Source organism: Andrographis paniculata, unplaced genomic scaffold (genome assembly GCF_009805555.1).
Source record: "Andrographis paniculata isolate CXL003 unplaced genomic scaffold, ASM980555v1 Contig62END, whole genome shotgun sequence".
In the NCBI taxonomy this organism is placed as follows: Eukaryota; Viridiplantae; Streptophyta; class Magnoliopsida; order Lamiales; family Acanthaceae; genus Andrographis; species Andrographis paniculata.
This window is the reverse complement of record NW_026137598.1, coordinates 5,387,191-5,410,232: the sequence shown is the minus strand read 5'-3', so window position 1 is coordinate 5,410,232 and position 23,042 is coordinate 5,387,191. Positions and strand designations below refer to the sequence as shown.

The following is a 23,042-nucleotide window of genomic DNA, read 5'->3' as shown; positions in this document are numbered from 1 at the left end:
TTAAAGATTTCGTAACAAACTACTTCCTGAATCCAACTTATATTTTCTTAACCGATTTGTATTTGCATATATTTATACATATTAGGATTTTATTTAGATGTTCATTTTAGATGTTTCACATTATTTCAATATTTTTTCTAAAGAAATATAATATCAAGTATTCATTTTTATTTTTACTTTTAAAATTTTCAAAACTTACAAAATTTTTGTATTTAAACGAAAAATATTTTTCAAATTTTCAATATTATTACTAATAATGTTCATTTTGTATACACAACAAAATCTTTATTATTACCATTTTAAATATATACAATAAAATATATTTTATTATTTTATAAAAATTATTCTTTAATATTATTAATAGGACGAACTGTCATATTTCATGTTAATGAAACGGTTGTTGTGTGCAAATCCAATTCCCACATCGAAAGTTGTGAAGAGAATATTATTTTTTAATCACGATTTGCTAAAATTTTGTAATTATTCATATTTTTTTTTATGTATAATCTAAATTTTGTCTATTTTTATTTATAATAAATAATTTTATTCGTTCAAAATCGTATTACTCATTCATTTAATAGATAATTAATAGTAGTAATACATTTGGTACTATTTGTTTTACTTATTATATCATATTTGTATCGGTTTTTTTTTTTTAATAAAATTTGTTAATATCTTAAATCTACAATTTTTAATTATTTTATAAATTAAAATTAAAAAGGTGCTGATTTCAGTACTCATAATATATACAAACATCACAAGTCTATGTGTAATAAAAGTATATATTGTTTGTTCATAATTATAATTATGTTATATAAAAGTATATCGTGTTGTAAAATCAATTGTTGTATATTGTATAAGACTATATTATGTGTTGTTAGTTTATGTATTGTATTTTTATATTATATTAACACATAGAATGTGTTTTGTGATAATATTGTTCGTTGTCTCTTAGCACATAGTGTATTATTTAGAACAATGTTAAAATTTAATATTCAACACTATAACCACCATCTTTTTTTATTATATTTTACTATTAAAATATTATTATCTTGTTTAGTACTCCCTCCGTCCCAGACAGATACCGTGTCTGCTACACTGTAGACACGGTATTTTAGGAGGGATGTAATTAGTAGATAATTAAAAATGTATTAGCGAAAATAATTATTCTATAATATAAATAATTATAAATTAAGATTAAGATAACTAATTAGTTTAATTAAAATTTAAAAAATAAAATTTAAAAATTTTAAAATGAGATTAAAATGTGTAATCATTTTCCAAAAAGGAAAGTGACATTGTATATGGGACATGCAGAAACGGCAACGTGAACATGGTATATAGGACGGAGGGAATATTTTGTTCAAACAAACTTAGACCACCCGTATTCAAGATATTCATCCAAATTATCTCCATATCTTTAATTTACACTATCTTTCTTCTACATCATCTTTCTCTCTTTTCTACCTAAAAGAAAATTACATATATATTTATATTTATAATAAAATTATTTATATTTAAAATAAAAATTTTAAAAAAATTATTAATATATATAGTTGTGTACATAATAAAATTTTATATAATACAAAAATATAAAGCCTATAAAAAAAACACATATATAATAAATATATAGATTTAAAAAGAGAGAGAGAGAGAAACTTTGGATGTCTCTTGTCTGGTTTTAATTCTAAATCAAAATCCACCTATACTATTCAGTTTATAAAATATTCCATAAAAACATATTATTTTATTTATTAAAAAAACATATTAAAATATTATTTGAACTAAAATTTTTAATTCAAATCAGAATAACAATAAAAGATTAATAAATAATAGGAAAATTTGTTCAAATACCCGGAACCAAACACGCCTTATGTTTTCTCATTTCAATTGGAATTTTTTTTTTTAAAAAAAAGAAGTAAATTTAAGGTATCATACAAATTTTATTAAAAAAAAAAATATTGATAAAAAAATGATATAATAAGTAGAAAACATAATGATAAATTTTTTATTATTATTTATTAAATATATGAGTAATACAATTTTGAGCAACTAAATTTTTTTATTTATAAATAAAATAGACATAAAATTTAGTTGATAATTAAAATAAATAAATAATAACAAAATTTTAGAAAATCGAGTTTGAAAAAAAATATATTAATCCTTCTTTTCCGTCAAATTTCCTCTAACATTTCTTTTTAATTTATCCACCTAATTATCAGATCATCCCGTATGGGACGAGATCTTTGCTTATGTACTAATGGAATATGGAATTGAAATAATATAGTTGTTTATAAAATATTAAATATATTAAAAATATTTTTTTTATGAAAATATCAAATATATTTATTATATATTGAAAATTGTATTGATAGAAAATTTGTTAGCATAAACAGGCAAAACAAATACTATTAGTGAATAATACTTAAATTTTTAAAAATATTTTTTGTTTAAATAAAGTATTTGTAAAATTTGAAATTTGTTAAAATAATGAAAAATTAATATTTGATATGATATTTTATAAAAAAAAATTTAAATAATGTGAAACATCTGAAATGATTATCTAAATAAAATCCTAATTTATATATATATATATATATATATCAATATTTGCAAATACAAATATGTTAAGATAATACAAATTGGATTAAATAATCTTTGTTACGATATTTTTAATCAAACGTAACTGTTAAAGTTAAAAGTTTATTTAATATACTAAAAGTAATTGGTTTTTAAATTTTTATTGTTAGTTGTCGATAACTGATAATTATAATAACAATAATAATATACTCCAACTGCAGATTACATATAACCCTAACCGATAATATCCCAACTGCAGATTACACATAACCGCTAACCGTCTGAAATGAGATTCAGCAGCTATAAAAACAATACACCATTCTTTCACTTTTTATTTTCTCCGCCGTTTCCATCGCCATGTCCAAGCTCAACGCCAACGCCGGCGAGTTCCACCCCAATCGGCCGCCGCCAACAGCCTCACCGCAGATATACCCACGGCTGCCGCCGGCGTACAATCCCGCCGGTAATGTTCCAACTTCCAATCTTTAATGGTTTCAACTAGGACGCAAATCAACCGTTTTATATCTACGACGCCAGCGCTGCTTTCTTCACGACTTCGCCGAGCGAGATTAATTTTGTTGCTGCAAATTCTTCTCCGGCGCCTCCACCGACGCCGGCGTACTCTCCGATCAGTCACATTAATTTTGTTCCTGCGAATTCTTCTCTGGATCCTCCACCGACGCCGGTGTACACTCCGACCAGTCACGGTCTACATAAGGTGTGGTTTCCAAGGGACGACGGGAGGGGTAATTGTGTGCAGAACCGCGCCGGAGAAACTCGAGGTCCGGCTAACTATGGCGTGGAAGGTTCTGGAAGGAACCAGAACAATACTCGTGGCCGGAACATACAGAGAGCGATGGACAGGCATGAAGTTATGCCTCTCGAACTCGATCCGAATGCGACGACTGTCATGATCAAGAATATTCCTTACGATTGCACGTAATCACTTCAAACTTTCTCACTTTTTCTATTTTCGTTTTGACTTATCTCTGCAAATAATTATTGAACACAGGTTTTCTCCAAAATTAGGAATTACGAAAACGATAGAGTTTTGCCTTTTCCGTACCCTGATTAACTGATAGCCACCGAAATTGAATTGTTTTCACACGTTTTGATAGCCCAAATCGTTTAAATCTTTTGCAGGCGCAGCGAATTAATTGATGTTTTGGATGGATTCTGTCGGAAAGAGAACACCCCCCGCCAAAAACGAGGTTCTTCGCAAAGCCCGCAGGAGGAGGAACCTGTGATTTGTGCATATGATTTTGCATATCAGCCCTTCGATTTTAAGTACGTATAGAAATCCTTGCGATCGTAAGGAATATTCTTGATCATGACAGTCGTCGCATTCGGATCGAGTTCGAGAGGCATAACTTCATGCCTGTCCATCGCTCTCTGTATGTTCCGGCCACGAGTATTGTTCTGGCTCCTTCCAGAACCTTCCACGCCATAGTTAGCCGGACCTCGAGTTTCTCCGGCGCGGTTCTGCACACAATTACCCCTCCCGTCGTCCCTTGGAAACCACACCTTAAATATTTCGTCCGTGACTGATCGGAGTGTACACCGGCGTCGGTGGAGGCGTTGGAGAAGAATTCGCAGGAACAAAATTAATGTGACGGACCGGAGTGTACACCGACGTCGGTGGAGGCGCCGGAGAGGAATTTGCAGCAACAAAATTAATCTCACTGAGGGATGTCGTGAAGAAATTAAAGCAGCGGTGGCGTCGTAGATATAGACCTGTTGATTTGCGTCGTAGTTGAAACCATTAAAGATCGGAGGTTGGAACATTACCGGCGGGGGATTGTACGCCGGCGGCAGCAGTGGGTATGTATGAGGTGAGGCGGTTGGCGGCGGCCGATTGGGGTGGAACTCGGCGGCGTTGACGTTCAGCTTAGACATGGCGTCGGAGAGGAGACGTAGATAGCGGAGAAAATAATAAGAAGCGAATAATGTGATGTACTGTTGTCTAGTGGCAGTGCTGTTTTCATAGTTGCTTATATTGACGGTTAAATCTAATCTTCGATTGAATATTATATTGTATTATGACTATTAATTACTTATTGAGAACTTAAATAAAAACAAATTAAAAACCAAATAATTTTAAGATATTAAATAAACTTTTAACTTTAATAATTACATTTGATTAAATATATAGTAACAAATACTTATTTAATCCAACTTGTATTATCTTGACTGATTTGGGTTTACATATATTGGTTTATATTAGGGTTTATTTAGATAATCATTTTAGATGTTTCACATTTTTTTCAATATTTTTTAAAAAAATTTCAAAACTTACAAAAAGTTTGTATTAAAACGAAAAATATTTTTATTTATTTATTTATTTATTTATTTTTAATTTCGTGGATTCCTTCTCAGCCTTCCTTCTCGGCAATACGGCGGTCAAAGTGATCGGTGATACGCCGTTGGCGACGCCCGAAAAAGTTATGAAGGCAGCGGCTGAAGGCCTTTCTCCCGTGTAGGAGGTAAGACATGGGAGAAGTAGAGGAGGAAGACGAGTATAGCGGCGGTTGTTGTTGAAGGATTTTAAGGGTAAACGTGGGTTTTTATTTTTATTTTTAATATATTTACAATTAAAAATAATATATTATGAATTTAAAAAAATATTATTATTATTATTATTATTGTTATTAATATAATCATTATCTATCAAATTAATACAAATCAAAACTTTTCAAATTCAAATAAAATTTATAAATTTAAAGAAGAACCGAAATTCAAAATTATCCAGAAATTCAAACTCAATTTAAATTCAAACAATTTTTTTCTCAAACTCTTTCAAAGAAACACACCCATATATACAATCATCACATAAATAATATTAATTCAGTATCATATGCTGAAAATAATTTAAAATATAAACAACTTTGGATTTGTTTGTTAAGTACTATGTATGTTATGTAAAATTATGTTTATTTGATCGGACACAAATTTAAGAAAGATAGATAAAAATAGAAATATTTTTTTTTAACTAAAAGGAAAACGAAAATAAATTTAGATAAAAATAAAAAAGAAAAGTAAGAATTAATTTGAATAATTTTTTTTTTATGTGAACTATAAGAAATTGTGTTAGTAATATAAAAAAAAATTTTAAAATTGAATGTTAATTTTTATAAAATAATAAAATATATATTGAAAATAATGTATAAAAAAATTTTGAGCAAACACAAAGGGTGTGTTGTTTGTGTGCAAATGTGTATTTATTTTGTAAAATAGGTTCAAATTTTTTATTTTTTATTTTTAATGTGAAGTATAAGGGATATTTGTAGATAATATAAAAATAAAAAAATATATACTTCATTAGTTTAAAAATATTAGTCCTATTTTGTTATTTTTGTCTGTATAAAAACAATAGTCATATTTTAAAAATTAAACTAACTCTTCACATTTTTACAAAACTATTCATATTTTTTTACAATAATTACATAAAGTAAGGTTATTATTCCTTAATTACATAAAAACACATTTCCCAAACCATTTCAGTAAACAAACAATAGACACACGTTTTTTATTTATATACAAATAATACTTTATTCCTCCCATATAAATTGATGTTTTTAAAAAATATAATTATACATTTTAATTATATTTTAAAATTTATAATTATTTTATTTTAATTAAACTATTTAATTTTATTTAATAATTATTTTTATTACTACAAATTTTAATTACTTAAACATTACTCCCTCTGTACCATCTACCATATCCATTGTGTTATTTTTGTCCGTCGAAAATAATTACGCATTTTAATCTTATTTTATATTTATAATTATCTTTTAATTATACTTATCATATATTTCCTTTTCTACGACTTCCAACGTGGGAAGGAGAGAGTATAATTCACTGTAATTCGTCCACAATACGAGGGAATATATAATTTGTACTCCATTTAATAGCAAACCTTATGAATATAAATATCAAATAGTTTACATATCGATAATAAAAATAAATAAAAAATAAAAAACGTGAACAAACCCAATTTAAAAATATATAATACATCGTTGCATTACTCTGACTTACATATTGACGAACAGACCAAATTTGAAAAGAAATAATGTAATCTACATAAAGGGAGTATATATGTAGGGAACGGGGTTTGGTGGGTCCCAGATAATTACTGATCCATCGTCCACTGACACCACCATTCCCATAAACCCTAAAAACATACACCATAAATGCCAAACCAGAAAGAAAAAAAATATATATTTATATATATTAATAATAAGTAATGATTGCAGATATCCAACCAAACGTGCACAATGAATGCTCAGAAACCCTAGCTAGCTAGCTTCACCATCCATAATTGTATGTATCAGTTGTGGGAGATCGCGCAAGTTCCAGATGATGACGAGCTACCTACGCCACTACTACTCCTCCGGTTCCCCACCACCGTCATCTCCACCGGATTCCCCGACCCGTCCCTCGCCGGCTCGAAAGTCACCGGCAGGAACTCGTCAGTATCGCAGTCGTACAACGATTGCGACGCCTTCTCCACCAATGCTTCCTTCCCCTGCACGAATTATTGATAAACATTCAGTAATTGACACATAAGCAGGTAGCTGAATTTATATATATATATATATTACCTGAATTTTTGCTTTGGCGATCTCGATTGGCCTCTTCCAGTTCTTTCCATTGCAATTCTTCCAGAAGGTGCCCTGAAAGGAGCTGCTGAATTTCCTCACAGTCGCGGCGTTGGTGAAGTTAACGAAGGCGAAGCCTCTTCCCTTATTGGTCCTGCACCAAGAACATAGATTATAAATTATTCAATTCTTCAAGAGATAAAAATAGGTTATATATTAATCGTGATATACAAGGGTTTCTATACGTACTTGAAATCGAAGGGCTCATATACATAATCATATGAGCAAATCACAGGTTCCTCCTCCTCCTCGGGGCTTTGCGAAGAACCCTCCTTTTTTGGGCGGCTGTTCTCTTTCAGACAGAATCCATCCAAAACATCAATTATTTCGCTGCGCCTGCAACAGAATTAAGCAAAAAGGGCAATCAAAACGTCTGGAAGCAATTAATCAATTTCGGCGGCTATCATTTAATTAGGGTACGAAAAAGGCAAGACCTGCCGATTTCGTAAACCCTAATTTTGGAGGCGAGAGGGAAAAAAATTGGAGAAAATCTTTGTCCATTAATTATTGAAGAGATAAGTCAAAACGAGAATAGAAAAAGTGGGAAATTTGGAGTAATTACTTGCAATCGTAAGGAATGTTCTTCATCACGACAGTTGTGGCATGCGGATCGACTTCGAGCGGCATAACTTGATGCCTGGACGTCGATCTCTGTATGTATCGCCCACCAATATTCTCTTGGGTCCACGCTCTCTGCTGATTTGGATTGTAGTAGAAACCATGAAAGATCTGAAGATGGAACATTACCGGCGGCAGGAGTGGGAATGGATGAGGTGAGGCGGTTTGCGGCGGGCGATTGGGTTGAAACTCGGGGGCGTTTGGGTTGAGCTTAGACATGGCGACGGAGACGAGATGTAGACAGCTGAGAAAATAATAAGAAGTGAAGAATGTGGAGTGTTGTTGTCTAGCGGTAGTGCTGTTTTTATAGCTGCAAAATCTCATATCGTATCTTATATCAGACGGTTATATGTAATCTTCGATTGGATATTATTATTATTATTATTATTATTACTTATCGAGGATTTACAATAAAAAATTAAAATATCTTCAATCAAAATACAAAGCAAACGAATTTTATATATATTTCAAAAATTACAAATCAAATAATTACTGCATTTCCTCTATGTTTAGACTTGACCGATCGATTCGAAGGTTTCAAATCAGAACCGCCGTGGAACCGAGACTGAAATCGGTTCGGTTCATACACGGTTCCTGTATTCCTTGAACCGTGGACAGCCGGTTCATCAACATTATTTATTTTATGAAAATACATATAAGAAAGAATCTTACCTTTCAGCAGTCACCGGAGCGGAGCAGAGCACAGGCTGATCGAGGAAGAAGGAGACGAAACAAAGAAGAAGATGGAAGAAGTTAAGAATGAGGGAAATGAAGAAGAGGAAAGAGGTAAAATGTGATTAGGGAAGCTTTTATAATTTATAAAAATAATGGGAATGTTTGTTTGCTTACAGTTGTGAGATATAAATATTTTATTTTACTATTAGTATTTTATTTTATTTTTGAGAAATGGTTGATTATTTTGACATTTTTATTTTAATTTGTATATGAGTTGCATTCTCTTCCTTCAGCTTTAATGTATATATGGAGTATATTCTTTTAATAATTATAATGTCTTATAAATATTTCTATTTTATCATCATATTATTATTTTTTTACAATAAAAAAAGAAAATTATTTTTACATTAGTATTATATTAGAATATAGTAGAAAGAAATATAAAAAGATTAAATTAAATTGTATTATACGAAGGTAATGATATTTGTGTAATATATTATAAACTAAAAGATATTTGTAATGTTAGAGATATAGTACAATTATTTAAAAATAAAATGGATACTTTCATATGAGACATACCAAAATGAAAAAAATAGATAGATTGTTAAGGAACAGAGGAAGAGGAAGCCGTATGTCATGTGCTAAAATGAATTATTGTATGTTGTATGAGACTACAACATTGTTGTTAATTCATGTACTCCGTATTATATTTATATTATATTAACGCATAAAGAATGTTGTTTGCGGTAATACTGTGTGTTGTCAGTTAGCAATTAGTGTGCTATTGAGCACAATGTTGACTTTAATATTCAACATTCTAACCGCTATCTTTTTTCTATCTTACTTTGATACTATGTTTGTTCTAACTAATTTGTCTATCTTAACTGGGATATAGAGTTTTAGGTATTGTTTATTTAGTAAATAATTAAGAAATATATTAGTATAAATAATAATAAGTTAATGAAAATAATTATATATTAAAAGTAAAATGATTAAATACTTTATTTAAAATAAAAAGAAATTATAAGCTATGAATTTAAAATGTAATTAAATAGTATAATTATATTTTCGAAAAACGAAATGACAAATTATAAGGAACAAACAAAATAGAAAAAAAAGACAAATTATATGAAACGGATAAAATATTTTTTTAATATTTTGTTCAAACAATTATAGAAGTTTAGGCAAATATACAAGTATTTTGTATCAAAGTCATTTTAGTAAAAAAAATTGAGGTGACTAAATAGTAGTGGACAAGTAGAAAAAATATTGAAAAAGTAAATTGATATTATTTGTCAAATAATAAATAATAAAATTATGTATGAATAAAATTATCTATTATATAGGTATTATTTTAAAAGACATCTAAAAATGAATAATAAGATATTAATTTTGATTCAAAATAAAAAATAAACACACCGAAAATTTATTTATAATCATTTATTTATATCTCTTACAAATATATTTACATTTAAATTTTACTATTTTTACAAAATTAATTTATAATTAATGTAAAAATATTTATTTATTGTATATGATTTTATTTAATTATAAAATGCAATATTGAATACTATATCATTTTTAAAATATATAATATTCGTTCAACCTCTTAACAATCTATATATATATATATATTTTTTTTTATTTTGAATATGTCCTAACTGAATTTTTTACGAACATTACTTTTATATCACATAATACTAATAAAATTATATTAGTCTTTTTTACTTTTTTTTTTTTTTATAACGTAGTCTTTTTTACTTTATTTATACGATACCCAATATAATACTAATATTTTTAAAATTTGTGCTAAAAATAAGCAAACAGATGGATAAAGGACAAATGAAGTATATATTTTTAAAAATCAATTTAATTAAATATTCTTTTATATTATAATATCATATAATCTTAAGGGAGTAAATACTTTCTTGACACGTAAAATGTTCCCCCTTTTTTTTTTGTCTATCTTATATAATGTCTTTTTATTTTTTAGTATTATTATTGTATATCTTAATTATATTTTAAGTTTCATAATTTATATTTTTAATTTGTAATTAAATTATTTAATTATCCTAATATTAATTTTTAATTATTTTTATTATATAATAATATATTGTTAATATATTTTTAATTATTTACTAATTATATTTTATGTATCTATAAGACAATTTAACAGGAATGGAGTGCAATATAGAATTAGATACATACTAAGGGTGTGTTTGTTTGAGGAATTTGTTTGGATTTCTACTATTCATCCTATTTTTTCTCCCCAAAAAACATCAAATCAAACACCTATTTTTCATTTTTTATATTATACTGAAAATTAATTTTACATTCAAAACATCACATCAACACCTATTTATATCACATCATACAACTATTCAAATTTAAAATTTTTACTATTCAAATCCTAACTCAAAATTCAAACCCTCAAACAAACACACCCTTAGAAAATATAGAAATTTGTAAGTGTGCAAATAATAATATCTCACTAATTTTTAAATTTCCATTGAAAGGAGAAAACAAACACCGTGTTTGGTTCAGGGTATTTGAACAAATTTCCTACTTCCTCCGTCCAATTTATATTATCATAAAATATATTTGTACGATTTTTTAGGTGATTGTCTTTTTGTTATGAATGGACAAATTTGCCCTTAAGTGCATGGTAGTGACTCAAAGTAATAAATAAATTAAGGATAAAAATGTAAAATTTATGTTTAAAAAAAAAAATAGGACAATTGTTGTTGAACGTTCCAAATAAGAAAGTAGGATACTAGTTTGTGGACGGAGAAGGTATTATTTATTGATTTTTTATTGCCATTTTGATTTGAATTTAAATTTTAATTCAAATAATTATTTAATAAAAAATTTTATAAAATGCAGTAATATATTTTTATTGATATATATTTATTTTTTTTAAATTGAATAGTGTACGTTGATTTTGATTTAGAATTAAAATCAGATACGTCGTTAGTATTCTATACTTCATAGTCATAACCATTAACCAAGCAAAATTATCGAGAATGTCGTAGTAGTAGTATTAAGTAATGCATTTGCGACCTATATAAAAATTTGTATATTTATGAACTTAATATTTCATGAATAATTTAATATGAAAATATTTAATTAAATTATACTACTCCATCCGTCCAATTGAAAGGTTGCAATTTTTCATTTTCGTCCGTCCCAAAACAAGGTTACTATTTACTAATTTAGTAATTGTACTATCTAACTAACATAATAAATACCCTTCCAACTTACACTATAGTCATTACTTTTATATTGAACAATATTAATAGAGACATTTTCGTCTTTTTCACTACAACTCATTATAATACTAATATTCAAAAATCTACATGCAAAAGTAAACTACAACCTTGCACCGAAACGGAAGGACTATTATAATAATAATAATAATAATAATAATAATAATAATAAAATAGAACGATAAAATTATAGTTCTATTTGTGTTTGGTACAAAATTTTAAAAATATTAATATTATATTGATAATCGATGAAAAAATATGAGGAAAAGACCTATTTACCCTCCTAAGTATATTAATGTAAAAAATAGTGGCATTTGTGTAATAATAACAAAAAAATATGGATAATTTTATAGCAATGTATTTATAGAAATAACACTATTGTTTTGGGACAACAAAAATCATAAATAAGACTATTCTATTGGGACAAAATAAGTATAATATTTTCTTGCATTTCATTAAAATTTCATAAAATTTTATTTGTTGCCTAAAATTACTTGTAATTAAAATATACAAAAAATATTTGTTGTGAAAATGAATGCTCAAAAACCCTAGCTAGCTTTAATTAAGGCTAGCTAGCTTCACCATCCATAATTGTATCTATCAGTTGTGGGAGATCGCGCAAGTTCCAGATGATGACGAGCTACCTACGCCACTACTACTCCTCCGGTTCCCCACCACCGTCATCTCCACCGGATTCCCCGACCCGTCCCTCGCCGGCTCGAACGTCACTGGCAGGAACTCGTCGGAATCGCAGTCGTACAACGATGGCGACGCCTTCTCCACCAATGCTTCCTTCCCCTGCACAAATTATAGAAAAACATTCAGTAATTGACCAATAAACAGCTAGCTGAATCTCTCTCTATATATATCGTTATATTGATATTAATTACCTGAACTTTCGCTTTGGCGATCACGATTGGCCTCTCCCAGTTGTTTCCACGGCCATTGCTCCAGAACTTGCCCTGAAAGGAGCTGCTGAATTTCTTCACAGTCGCGGCGTTGGTGAAGTTAACGAAGGCGAAGCCTCTTCCCTTTTTGGTCCTGCACCAAGATACAAAGATTATAAATTATTCAATTCTTCAAGAGATAAAAATAGGTTATATATTAATCGTGATATACAAGGGTTTCTATACGTACTTGAAATCGAAGGGCTCATATACATAATCATATGCACAAATCAAAGGTTCCTCCTCCTCCTCGGGGCTTTGCGAAGAACCCTCCTTTTTTGGGCGGCTGTTCTCTTTCAGACAGAATCCATCCAAAACATCAATTATTTCGCTGCGCCTGCAACAGAATTAAGCAAAAAGGGCAATCAAAACGTCTGGAAGCAATTAATCAATTTCGGCGGCTATCATTTAATTAGGGTACGAAAAAGGCAAGACCTGCCGATTTCGTAAACCCTAATTTTGGAGGCGAGAGGGAAAAAAATTGGGGAAAATCTTTGTCCATTAATTATTGAAGAGATTAGTCAAAACGAGAATAGAAAAAGTGGGAAAATTTGGAGTAATTACTTGCAATCGTAAGGAATGTTCTTCATCACGACAGTTGTGGCATGCGGATCCACGTCCAGAGGCATAACCTGATGCCTGGACGTCGATCTCTGTATGTATCGCCCACCAATATTCTCTTGGCTCCACGCTCGCTGCTGATTTGGATTGTAGTAGAAACCATGAAAGATCTGAAGATGGAACATTACCGGCGGCAGGAGTGGGAATGGATGAGGTGAGGCGGTTTGCGGCGGGCGATTGGGTTGAAAGTCGGGGGCGTTTGGGTTGAGCTTAGACATGGCGACGGAGACGAGATGTAGACAGCTGAGAAAATAATAAGAAGTGAAGAATGTGGAGTGTTGTTGTCTAGCGGTAGTGCTGTTTTTATAGCTGCAAAATCTCATATCGTATCTTATATCAGACGGTTATATGGAATCTTCGATTGGTTATTATATTATTATTATAATTATAATTATAAATATAAAAACCGATTAATTTTAGTTATCAACTAAACTTTTAACTTTTAACAGATTTATTATGTTTGCATATATTGATAGATATTGGAGTAGGATTTTATTTAAATAATCATTTTAGATGTTTCACATTAATTCAAAATTTTTTTACAAAAATATATAATATCAAATAATCTTTTATTTTTAAAATTTTCAAAACTTAAAAAAAAAATTGTATGTAAACGAAAATGTCAAACTTAAAATAAAAATATCAAAATAATCAACCATTTTGTATGAATCATTTATCATCCCTTCCCCCGCTTTAACAAATATATATTTTTATTTTATTTGTCTTCTATTAATGTACATATATTTTTAATAATTATACTTTTACTATTTTACGTAATTACTTTTATTTTACTATTGCATCATTATTTTTTACTAAAAATAAGGATAAAATTATTTTACATTATTTTAAATATTTATTTTAATTAAAATAATATTATTTTTTAAAATTTTGCACCAAAAATAAATATATATTTTGTGATGGACGAGCAAATGTAGTATCTACTGAATAATTTAGTCCGAGTGAATGACGTATAATATAAAATTAGATGCATTTGTAGAAAATATAGAATATTGGTAGTGTATGAACAATTTAGATGTGACGATGAGCTTATTTGGTTCTAGGTATTTGAACGAATTTCCCATTATTTATTGATTATTTATTGTTATTTTAATCTAAATTTAAATTTTAGCTTAAATAATATTTTAATACTTCCTCCATTCATTTGTTTTAGAAATATTAGTATTATATTGGAATATAGTAAAAATAAAATAGAAATTGCTAAAATAACTTTATTAGTATGTGTGATATAAAGGTAATGACATTTGTGTAATATATTGTAAGTTGTAAGGGTATTTGTAATGTTATACAGTTACTAAAAAATGAAATTGATACTTTGTTATGGGACGGACTAAAATAAAAAACTAGATACTTTGTTATGGGAGTACGAGAGTATAATATTTTATAAAATAAAATAATATATTTTTGTTAAACATTTTCTAAACTAATCCTTGTATGTTGATGTTGATTTTAATTTAGAATTAAAACCAAACACAGTTAGTATTCTACTCCCTCCGTCCAACATAATTTGTCCCTATTTTCTATTTTCTTCTATCCATATAACTTGTCTTTTCTATTTTTGGAAATATAATTATGCACTTTAATCGCATTTTAAATTTTATAATTTTCTTAATTTTAATTAAACTATTTACTTATCTTAATCTTAATCTATAATTATTTTTACTAAATAATAATTATTTTTATTAATACATTTCTTAATTACTTACTAATTATACTTTACCTAAATTCTCGTGTCTACAATAATACACTCATATTACATGGGACGGATGGAGTATTTGATAGAGTATAGTCATAACTATTAACAAAGCAAATTTCTTGAGAATGTCGTAGTGGTAGCAAGTAATGCATTTGCCACATATATAAATAACTTATGAACTTACTAGTATTTCACGAATAATCTGATATAGAAATATATAATTAAATTATACTACTACTACTATAATAATAATAAATAAATAAATGTAGAAGAATAAATTATATTGTCTCTGTCCATTGGAATGGTACTAGATTTTTTAATATTAATATTACATTGGATTGTAGTAAAAAAGACAAAAATACCTCTATTAGTATGGTGTAATATAAAAGTAATAGCATTTATATAATATATTATAAGTTGAAATGATATTTATTATGTTAGGTATACAATTACTAAATTAGGAAATGATAACTTTGTTTTGGGAAGAACAAAAATATAAAATGACAACTTTTCAATGGGACGGAGGGAGTATAACAATTTCTTGTGTTCTAATAAAAATATATAAAATATTTTGTATTTTATTTATTGCTTAAAATTTGTTATGTTAATTAAAAGATACACAAAGCACTTTTTCGTCTAAAATTGATATTTGATTGTAAATATACATCAATTATGTAAGTTTTATAATAATAAAAAAATATAAAATATACTCCATCCGTCCCACTTATGGTGTCCATCTTTTTATTTTCGCCCCACTTATACTGTCATTTTCTATTTATTTTTTTAAAAAAAATTGTACACTTTAATATTATTTTAAAATTTTTAATTTTTTTAAAAATTTTTAATAAGACTAATTAGTCATCTTAATTTTAATCTAAAATTATTTTTATTATACAATAATTATTTTTACTAATACATTATTATCTATTTACTAATTATACACCTCTTGAATTATCGAGCTACAATAAATGAGACTGGATGGAGGGTATTAAATACTCCCTCCGTCTCATATACCGCGTCTGCTACACTGTAGACACGTTATTTTAGGAGGGGTGTAATTAGTATATAATTAAAAATGTATTAGTGAAAATAATTATCTTATAATATAAATAATTATAAATTAAGATTAAGATAACTAATTAGTTTAATTAAAATTAAAAAAAATAATTAAAAAATTAAAAATAAAATTAAAATGTGTAATCATTTTCCAAAAAATGAAAGTAACATTAAAAGAAATGAAATATGAGACAGACTGCAAGTAGACATAATATGTGAGATGGAGAATGGAGTAATATTTTTAAATAAATTAAATAATTTGTAGGCTATTAATTTAATACTTTTTTGAAAGAGGAGTTGTTACCTAATTAAAAAATATTACCCCCTCTATTCCATTTTTTTTAATATCCGATGTACTGTAGATATGAAAATATGTGTAAGGGACAAAGAAGTTGGACAAAAAATGTGAGAAAAAGTAGTAGAAAATAAATTATTGATAAATTATATTTTAACATTTTTATTTGTATACAACTTAGCGGTGCTTGCAGACAATTATATACTTTCTTCCCTCCGCTTAATTTGTTCATTATCTTTATTTTTATTTTGTCCTATATAATTTATCTTTTCATTTTTTCTAAAATATAATTATATTTAAAAATTAATACTCTCTTCGTCCCATAACTAAATATTCATTTGCTTTTTGCACGTAATTTTAGAAATATTAGTATTATATTGAAATGTATTAGGAATAAAGTAGAAAGGACTAAAATAACCTAATAAATATACTAATAAAGGTAATGACATTTGTGTAATATATTGTAAGTTGTAAGTTGCAAGGGTATCTGTAATATTAGATAGATAATATGGTTATTAAAAAAAGAAATGGATATTTTATTATAAGAGGGACTAAAATGGAAAAATTGATACTTTGTTATGGGACGGAGGGAGTAATATATATATTTTTATTTTAATTAAACTATTTAGTCATATTAATCTTAATCTATAATTATTTTTATTAAATTATAATTATTTTTACTAATATATTTTTTAATTACTTACTAATTATACCATTAGTTTCTAAACTAATAGAGACAAATATTAGCTGGAATAAAGAGAATATAATTTCGATCAAGGATATTTTGTGACTACATTATATATATACATTTATACTATATTAAGCGTTAAATGTGTGGGAAGTAAATGGCAGTATATTTACCGCAGTCAAAGCAGCATAAATGCAAAGTAATTACATTACATGACATATAAACAATCTAAAAAATGTTTAAGAAATTAACCAATGGGAAGTGCTCTAAAGCAGGCGATTAACTTATTTGAGTTATTAATGTTCTAATGCTCATTAATTGTACGGCGTTACGTAAGTGCACTTTCCATATTAATGGAGCTTCGCATTCCGAATATCCTTCGTTCCTCAAACGCGCTCTTATCTATCTCGATTTTCGGATTTCGGATTGATGATGTTCTTCGTCGAATTGGTAATCGTGATGATGTTCGATCGGAGGAGGTTATAGTGGTGTTGTGTAATTTTGTAATTGGGCGAAAGTGGGGCCTCTGATGAACCGGTACGTGAACGGAGTTATTGCCAGAGATGCCGCCTCCCTACTTTCAGTTTCAGGTGATTTTCGTGACCATTTGTGATTATCTATAGCAGGATTATTGACTTTAAATTATGTTATCGTAGTATCAGGCGTTGTAGATTGGATTTGAGTGCGGAAATGGATAGAATGAACTAGAACTCGCATGATAAATTATTTGTATTTTGACATGTTTGAGATGTGCTGTGTGGAGGACGTTGGGGCGTTGCGATCATTTAATCTCTTTAATAATTAGATAGGTTTTCGTGGTCATTTGTGGATCGCTTGGTTGATTTGCTTCTGTCTCTTCCAAATTAGGATTTCCGAAGGATGTGGAAGGAAAGAGCATGGTGTTCTTCTGTAGAGGATGTTTTGAGTCCAGTTTCAATAAAGAAGAAGCCTAAGGTTTGTACATATTTTCCACCGACTATAATCTAAAATCCATTGATGATTGGTACTGTGATTCTGATTTGTGCTCTGAAGCGCTTTTCAAAATTTACAGAAAAAAAGTAGATCAAGGAAGAAACAGGATGTGCAAGAAAAGCCATCACCAGCTTCTGATCAACCTAATGTTAACTCTGTTCAACTGTCGACTCCTATACCTTCACCGGGAGAAGTCGATGAGTTGAATGAGGTAGTGGATGTGTCTACAAACCATGCTTTCTCTGCTGCAGAGGCTGCCGAACAGGTAGCTTGATTCTCAGTTACTATATCTGCATCTCTTACGTAAGGTGTGATCATGAATCAAGTTTTTCTCAAGAGTTATGAATCAATAGTTATCCTCAACAGTTTTTGATATCTCTCCCTACAATTGATAAACTGCTGTAAATAAAGCTACCACCAGATTTTCTGTCTTGGTTTCGGCATTCTATTCTACCTTTTATCGAAAACAATATACGTTATTTAACCAAGAACTATTTATGCTTGTGCTGTATAGGAAACAACTACATTGCAATCTCTAAAGGGGCCTGCCAGGCTGAAATCACATGTCAATGGAGCTTCTGTGAAACGCCGAACTTCGAATGCTCTGAAATACATACGGGGTCGATCCCGTCTGCAGTTTCAGGTTCGAGCAAGAAGGATCAGAATGTCTCAGGAGAACCATGCACTCCAGAGGCAGCAATTTCATGCTAAAATGATGGAGAATTTGAAAGTTAGTTCATTTATCAGTTTCACTGTTTTCTTTACTCAGATTGAATGAATACATAATTTGTTCAATTCTGCATCTAAACTAATCAAATCGACACTCTCCTCTTTAATTCTTGTGAGGTGGGAGATGAATGGAATTTTAGTCTACTGTCAAAAGAACAAATCATGACAAACTTGATTCAGAAGTATGGAGCTGCAATGAGGCGAGAAAGATCTCTAGCTTATTCTCATACTCACCAGGTATTCATTGTCTATAAATAAATTCAAAATGTGTTTGATGAGTTTGAAAAGCTTTAGTTATAACTCATCAACATTTTAATGGAACAGCAGCCATGGATTAAATCGACAAAATATAATCCCTTCCTGGGCTGGATCTGGTTAGACAGATGGATGAGTGCTACACAGCCATGGGAGATGATAACCACACCTAGTAAAGATCACAACAACGATTGTAGTGCTGCTCCAAGGATTCGTGCTCGAGATCCTACAAAGTGCCTTGCTTGTCGTCTCCCAGACATGGAAAATCCATCGGCATCCACTGTCCGAGCACCTCATGTCTACGACTCCCCTGGAACGGCTGGATCAAAGATCGGATCCTCATCATCTTCGAGAAAGCTGAGGACTCCAAGCCACAGCAGCTGTACATTGAGCCAAGATAACGACTCAAGGAATGCGATCACGTGTTCATCGAGGAAGAATAAGAGTCGGATGAGCCCTTTCTCGGTTCCTAGTTACATGGCGCCAACTCATTCTGCATTGGCCAAGTTTAAACGACATTCTTATCCACCGACACCTGCTGGCGCAAGGCGGCATGTTGGCCCTTCCATGGCTGAAACTGGCTCTGCTGTCGAAGAAAACATTGCGAAGGGAGCGCGCACGGTTGAGTCGATCACCTTGGATCGCCCGGCGCAGGGCAGGTGAATGAGGTATGTAGTGAACTGTTGGATCGGATGTTTGAAGTGTTTTTACATTAATATTCTTGGAAGTTCTTACAGAATCTTCTCCATATGTTAGTTTTGTGGTGGCTGGTTTGGTTTGGTTTGGTTTTATACATGTGATTGTTGACAATGTGAGGTTGTAAGGAATAATGTAGAAATGATTAGATTGCAAATGTTTTTGAGTGAATGTTTTGATGTTAGTAAGTAGCTTATTTATTTGCCGTGTGAGAAAGTACAGGGAGGGCAAAGTCTAAGGGGTTGTTTATATAACAAATTTTTATTTATTTGGTATTATTTATTTAAAAAAAAATAGCATATCAAATATATATTTTATTTTATAAAACATCTGTTAAATTATTATTTTTTTCGAATTTTTAAAATTCCCAAAATATCCGAAAACCCCTTATCTAGATGGAGTAGAAATTACTATTATGGAAAACCAGAAGACCATTCAATTATGTATTTGTTTAGTATTAATTTCAGACTAATATTAAGTAGTACTCCGCACTAGTATTTAATTTGATACAATTTTTTAATTAAGTAAATAATTTTATCTTACAAAATACTCCATAAAACACAACTCTTACGACAAGAATAGATAAATTAAGTACGGAAAAGGTATTCAGTTGACCACGTGTATCTCACGTGCTGATTTTGCTACAAGCTTCCTTCCACCATAAAACCCTGCATCCATCGACTCATCAATTCCCCCAAACTGCAAAACCCTAGCGCACTTCCTGGCTCCAAGGGAAGGAAACACTTTTACACACGAAGATTTCTAATTGCCCAGACCATCCCTTTCTCGAGCTCTGAAGTCATTTCGAAATAAGATATGGTGAGTGAGTGCTGCTACCCGTTATTGTGATTCAGGCAATGCTCGTGATTTTGTACGGATTTGTAACATATAATAGCATGTTGAGTTATTGGAATTAATGTGAGTATTCTGTTGTTTAATAGTTTCTATTCGAAATCAATATCTGGATGTATTTCTGTATGGTTATCGTGAATTTGGAATTTCTGTTGCTGATATCTCAGAGGAGGGCCTTAATAGAAGATTTTTTATTTGTTAATCTGGTATTTATGGCTGGAGATATTGATATAATTGATTCACAGAGGGTTTTGTTGCTTGTATGATGTTTTGTCATCTCCAAGAATGGTGTGGTTAAGGTCATATGTTATACTTAATTAGCATGTATGATTCTGTCGATGAAATTGTGGAAGCTTATTAAGGTAAGGGATATGTTGAAGGTGTTGTATATACCACATCAATTGAAACCGTAATGAATCTTTTCTGTTTCGGTTATAGTTTGTCGACTTGCAGCTAAAAATTACCTTCTGAGACTGTTGTTAGGAGTTAAAATTGAGACATTGTGACCATCATGGATAATGGAACCTACACCTTGTAAATACAATTTGCTTTACAGATGATGAAATTACAAAGTCAAGTATGAAAATAATGTTTTTATTTATTTATTTATTTTTAATACATCAAGCCATTTATTGAGGATTATTGCTTATTGAATCTTGACCAGAATTTCATGATCTATAGCATGTTCTGATATATTTTTGTTGGCTGTTCGATTCTGTCATTGTCAATAGTTTAATTGCTTATATGTGGTGGTGGTCATTTTCTTCTGCTATAGTGTGTTGTACATACCTGATGTAGTTCGTCAACAGGCTTCTCCACTGGTCGCTGGACTCACTATTGCTGCTGCCGCTTTAGCTGGTCGGTATAGCATTCAGGCTTGGCAAGCATTCAAGGCAAGGCCACCAACGGCCAGAATGCGTAAATTTTATGAAGGAGGTTTCTATCCGAAAATGAATAGGAGGGAGGCAGCCCTTATACTCGGAGTTAGGTAAGCCTGATGTCTAAACTTCTGGTGTTAGGATGCTTGCTTTGTGTTTCGTGTAAATCTGAATTTAGGCATTTAGCAACTCTCTTGACTTCCGGAAATATTATAATTCTAAAATGTTTAGGTAAGTGAAATAATAGGTGTACATACCACTGCATGATAATGATACTGTTCTGCCTACACCTTTTTATGCTATGAGCCCGTCCCAAAATGCTTGATGCTTGTGTTAGTTAATAGTAAAATTGTAATATCTCAGGCCCCTTTTGGTTAGATATTTGCATTTGGGAGTGAATTTTAAATGAATGAATTTGAACTACTTCAAATTTGAAATACTTCATAATTATACTTCATCATCTAGTTGCATAAATGATTTGACATGATAGCTAAGGTAAAGTTGACTTAAACACACTCCAGTAATTAGTTCAGCACGAGTCCTTTAATTAAAGGATTACATTTGTGATTTGTTAGATATATCCTTGGTGCAACTCAGTGTCAAGAAAATCTCTATACATGTCATCTTGTGTTAGATTCAGCCCAGAATTTTCTTGCTTCATATTTACGATCTGTTGTTACTATAATGTATTGACGAAATCACAGACAGATCTATCCAATTTCAAGCCATCATACTGTTGATTGGTTTTTCTTTTGGGCTGTCTTTTCATAATTTCTTTTCCTTAGTATATCTATCATTGAAACACTTGGAATTATCTCAAAATTGCAGATGTTTTGCTACCCTTTTCATAGTTCACTTCACTTAAGTTCATCCAATGATTTTTTTTGCAATCTTCTGAAACTCAATGTTTGGCAATCATCATGGCACCATATTGATTCATTTTGTTAATTTTGTCGATCAGGGAAAGCACGCCGGAGGATAAAGTGAGGGAAGCCCACAGAAGGGTGATGGTAGCAAACCATCCAGATGCAGGCGGCAGCCATTACCTCGCCTCCAAAATTAATGAAGCCAAAGATTTACTGCTTGGGAAGACAAAGAGCAGTGATTCTGCATTTTAATCTTCACCAAAGTTTCGAGCAGAAACCGTTGTTTCGGTATCAAATTAGAAATTTCATTTATCCATTGTTACAAGAGCAATGATTTATTATGCAATAGAAAGCCTGAGTAAATCCAATTTTTGTGCACCAAATGCAACCAAGAAATATCTTGACAATTTATGCACTTCTTGTATTTGTAATTTTGTGTACTTGAAAGAATGCAGATTATTTCAACGGTCGCAATTCGTAAATTTAGGTGTGACCGTGTGAGGCATGGGGTGCATATTATACAAATATTCAATATATATGTATTTGATAAAGATATTTTGTAAAAGAATATATACATATATATGCAGTGGGATATTTTCTAAAAATATTATTGACGAATAGTATTAAAATTTTAAATAGTGTGTATATAAGAATCATGTTAGACTATTTATAT

The 23,042-nt window shown here is 29.9% G+C and overlaps 4 protein-coding genes across 5 annotated transcripts; 2 read left to right on the top strand and 2 right to left on the bottom strand.

Moving 5' to 3' along the window:
* Window positions 1–6,910: 6,910 nt before the first annotated feature.
* Window positions 6,911–8,078, bottom strand: LOC127260442 (protein MEI2-like 7). The gene is made up of 4 exons (XM_051288175.1): window positions 7,804–8,078; window positions 7,431–7,577; window positions 7,185–7,335; window positions 6,911–7,108 (listed from the first exon to the last, which is right to left on the bottom strand). Exons 1-4 carry the CDS (start codon window positions 8,076–8,078, stop codon window positions 6,911–6,913), a joined length of 771 nt encoding a protein of 256 aa, XP_051144132.1.
* A 4,322-nt stretch (window positions 8,079–12,400) lies between these two features.
* On the bottom strand, window positions 12,401–13,586 carry LOC127260441 (protein terminal ear1-like). The gene is made up of 4 exons (XM_051288174.1): window positions 13,312–13,586; window positions 12,938–13,084; window positions 12,691–12,841; window positions 12,401–12,598 (listed from the first exon to the last, which is right to left on the bottom strand). Exons 1-4 carry the CDS (start codon window positions 13,584–13,586, stop codon window positions 12,401–12,403), a joined length of 771 nt encoding a protein of 256 aa, XP_051144131.1.
* A 3,947-nt stretch (window positions 13,587–17,533) lies between these two features.
* LOC127261169 (protein IQ-DOMAIN 2-like) lies at window positions 17,534–19,942 on the top strand. Of its 2 annotated transcripts, none has more exons than XM_051289398.1 (6): window positions 17,534–17,711; window positions 17,989–18,075; window positions 18,173–18,358; window positions 18,608–18,823; window positions 18,940–19,059; window positions 19,150–19,942. In XM_051289398.1, exons 1-6 carry the CDS (start codon window positions 17,685–17,687, stop codon window positions 19,738–19,740), a joined length of 1,227 nt encoding a protein of 408 aa, XP_051145355.1. In that variant the 5' UTR covers window positions 17,534–17,684; the 3' UTR covers window positions 19,741–19,942. The 2 variants fall into 2 exon arrangements, with proteins under 2 accessions (XP_051145355.1, XP_051145354.1); XM_051289397.1 differs by having other exon boundaries at window positions 19,147–19,942.
* A 504-nt stretch (window positions 19,943–20,446) lies between these two features.
* LOC127261052 (mitochondrial import inner membrane translocase subunit TIM14-1-like) lies at window positions 20,447–22,834 on the top strand. The gene is made up of 3 exons (XM_051289207.1): window positions 20,447–20,592; window positions 21,435–21,613; window positions 22,465–22,834. The coding sequence occupies exons 1-3, from the start codon at window positions 20,590–20,592 to the stop codon at window positions 22,619–22,621; spliced, it is 339 nt and encodes a 112-aa protein (XP_051145164.1). The 5' UTR covers window positions 20,447–20,589; the 3' UTR covers window positions 22,622–22,834.
* Window positions 22,835–23,042: the final 208 nt, after the last annotated feature.

What these genes read in the sequence shown, in the direction of transcription:
- LOC127261169 (XM_051289397.1), top strand. Translation starts at nt 17,685, where the DNA reads ATGCCGCCTCCCTACTTTCAGTTTCAG. An exon ending in CAATAAAGAAGAAGCCTAAG is followed by an intron (nt 18,076 to 18,172) that starts GTTTGTACATAT and finishes CAAAATTTACAG; the next exon opens with AAAAAAAGTAGATCAAGGAA. An exon ending in AAATGATGGAGAATTTGAAA is followed by an intron (nt 18,824 to 18,939) that starts GTTAGTTCATTT and finishes AATTCTTGTGAG; the next exon opens with GTGGGAGATGAATGGAATTT.
- LOC127261052 (XM_051289207.1), top strand. An exon ending in GCCCTTATACTCGGAGTTAG is followed by an intron (nt 21,614 to 22,464) that starts GTAAGCCTGATG and finishes TTTGTCGATCAG; the next exon opens with GGAAAGCACGCCGGAGGATA.
- LOC127260442 (XM_051288175.1), bottom strand. Translation starts at nt 8,078, where the DNA reads ATGTCTAAGCTCAACCCAAACGCCCCCGAGTTTCAACCCAATCGCCCG. An exon ending in AACATTCCTTACGATTGCAA is followed by an intron (nt 7,578 to 7,803) that starts GTAATTACTCCA and finishes ATTCTGTTGCAG; the next exon opens with GCGCAGCGAAATAATTGATG. An exon ending in TATGAGCCCTTCGATTTCAA is followed by an intron (nt 7,336 to 7,430) that starts GTACGTATAGAA and finishes TTCTTGGTGCAG; the next exon opens with GACCAATAAGGGAAGAGGCT.
- LOC127260441 (XM_051288174.1), bottom strand. Translation starts at nt 13,586, where the DNA reads ATGTCTAAGCTCAACCCAAACGCCCCCGACTTTCAACCCAATCGCCCG. An exon ending in AACATTCCTTACGATTGCAA is followed by an intron (nt 13,085 to 13,311) that starts GTAATTACTCCA and finishes ATTCTGTTGCAG; the next exon opens with GCGCAGCGAAATAATTGATG. An exon ending in TATGAGCCCTTCGATTTCAA is followed by an intron (nt 12,842 to 12,937) that starts GTACGTATAGAA and finishes ATCTTGGTGCAG; the next exon opens with GACCAAAAAGGGAAGAGGCT.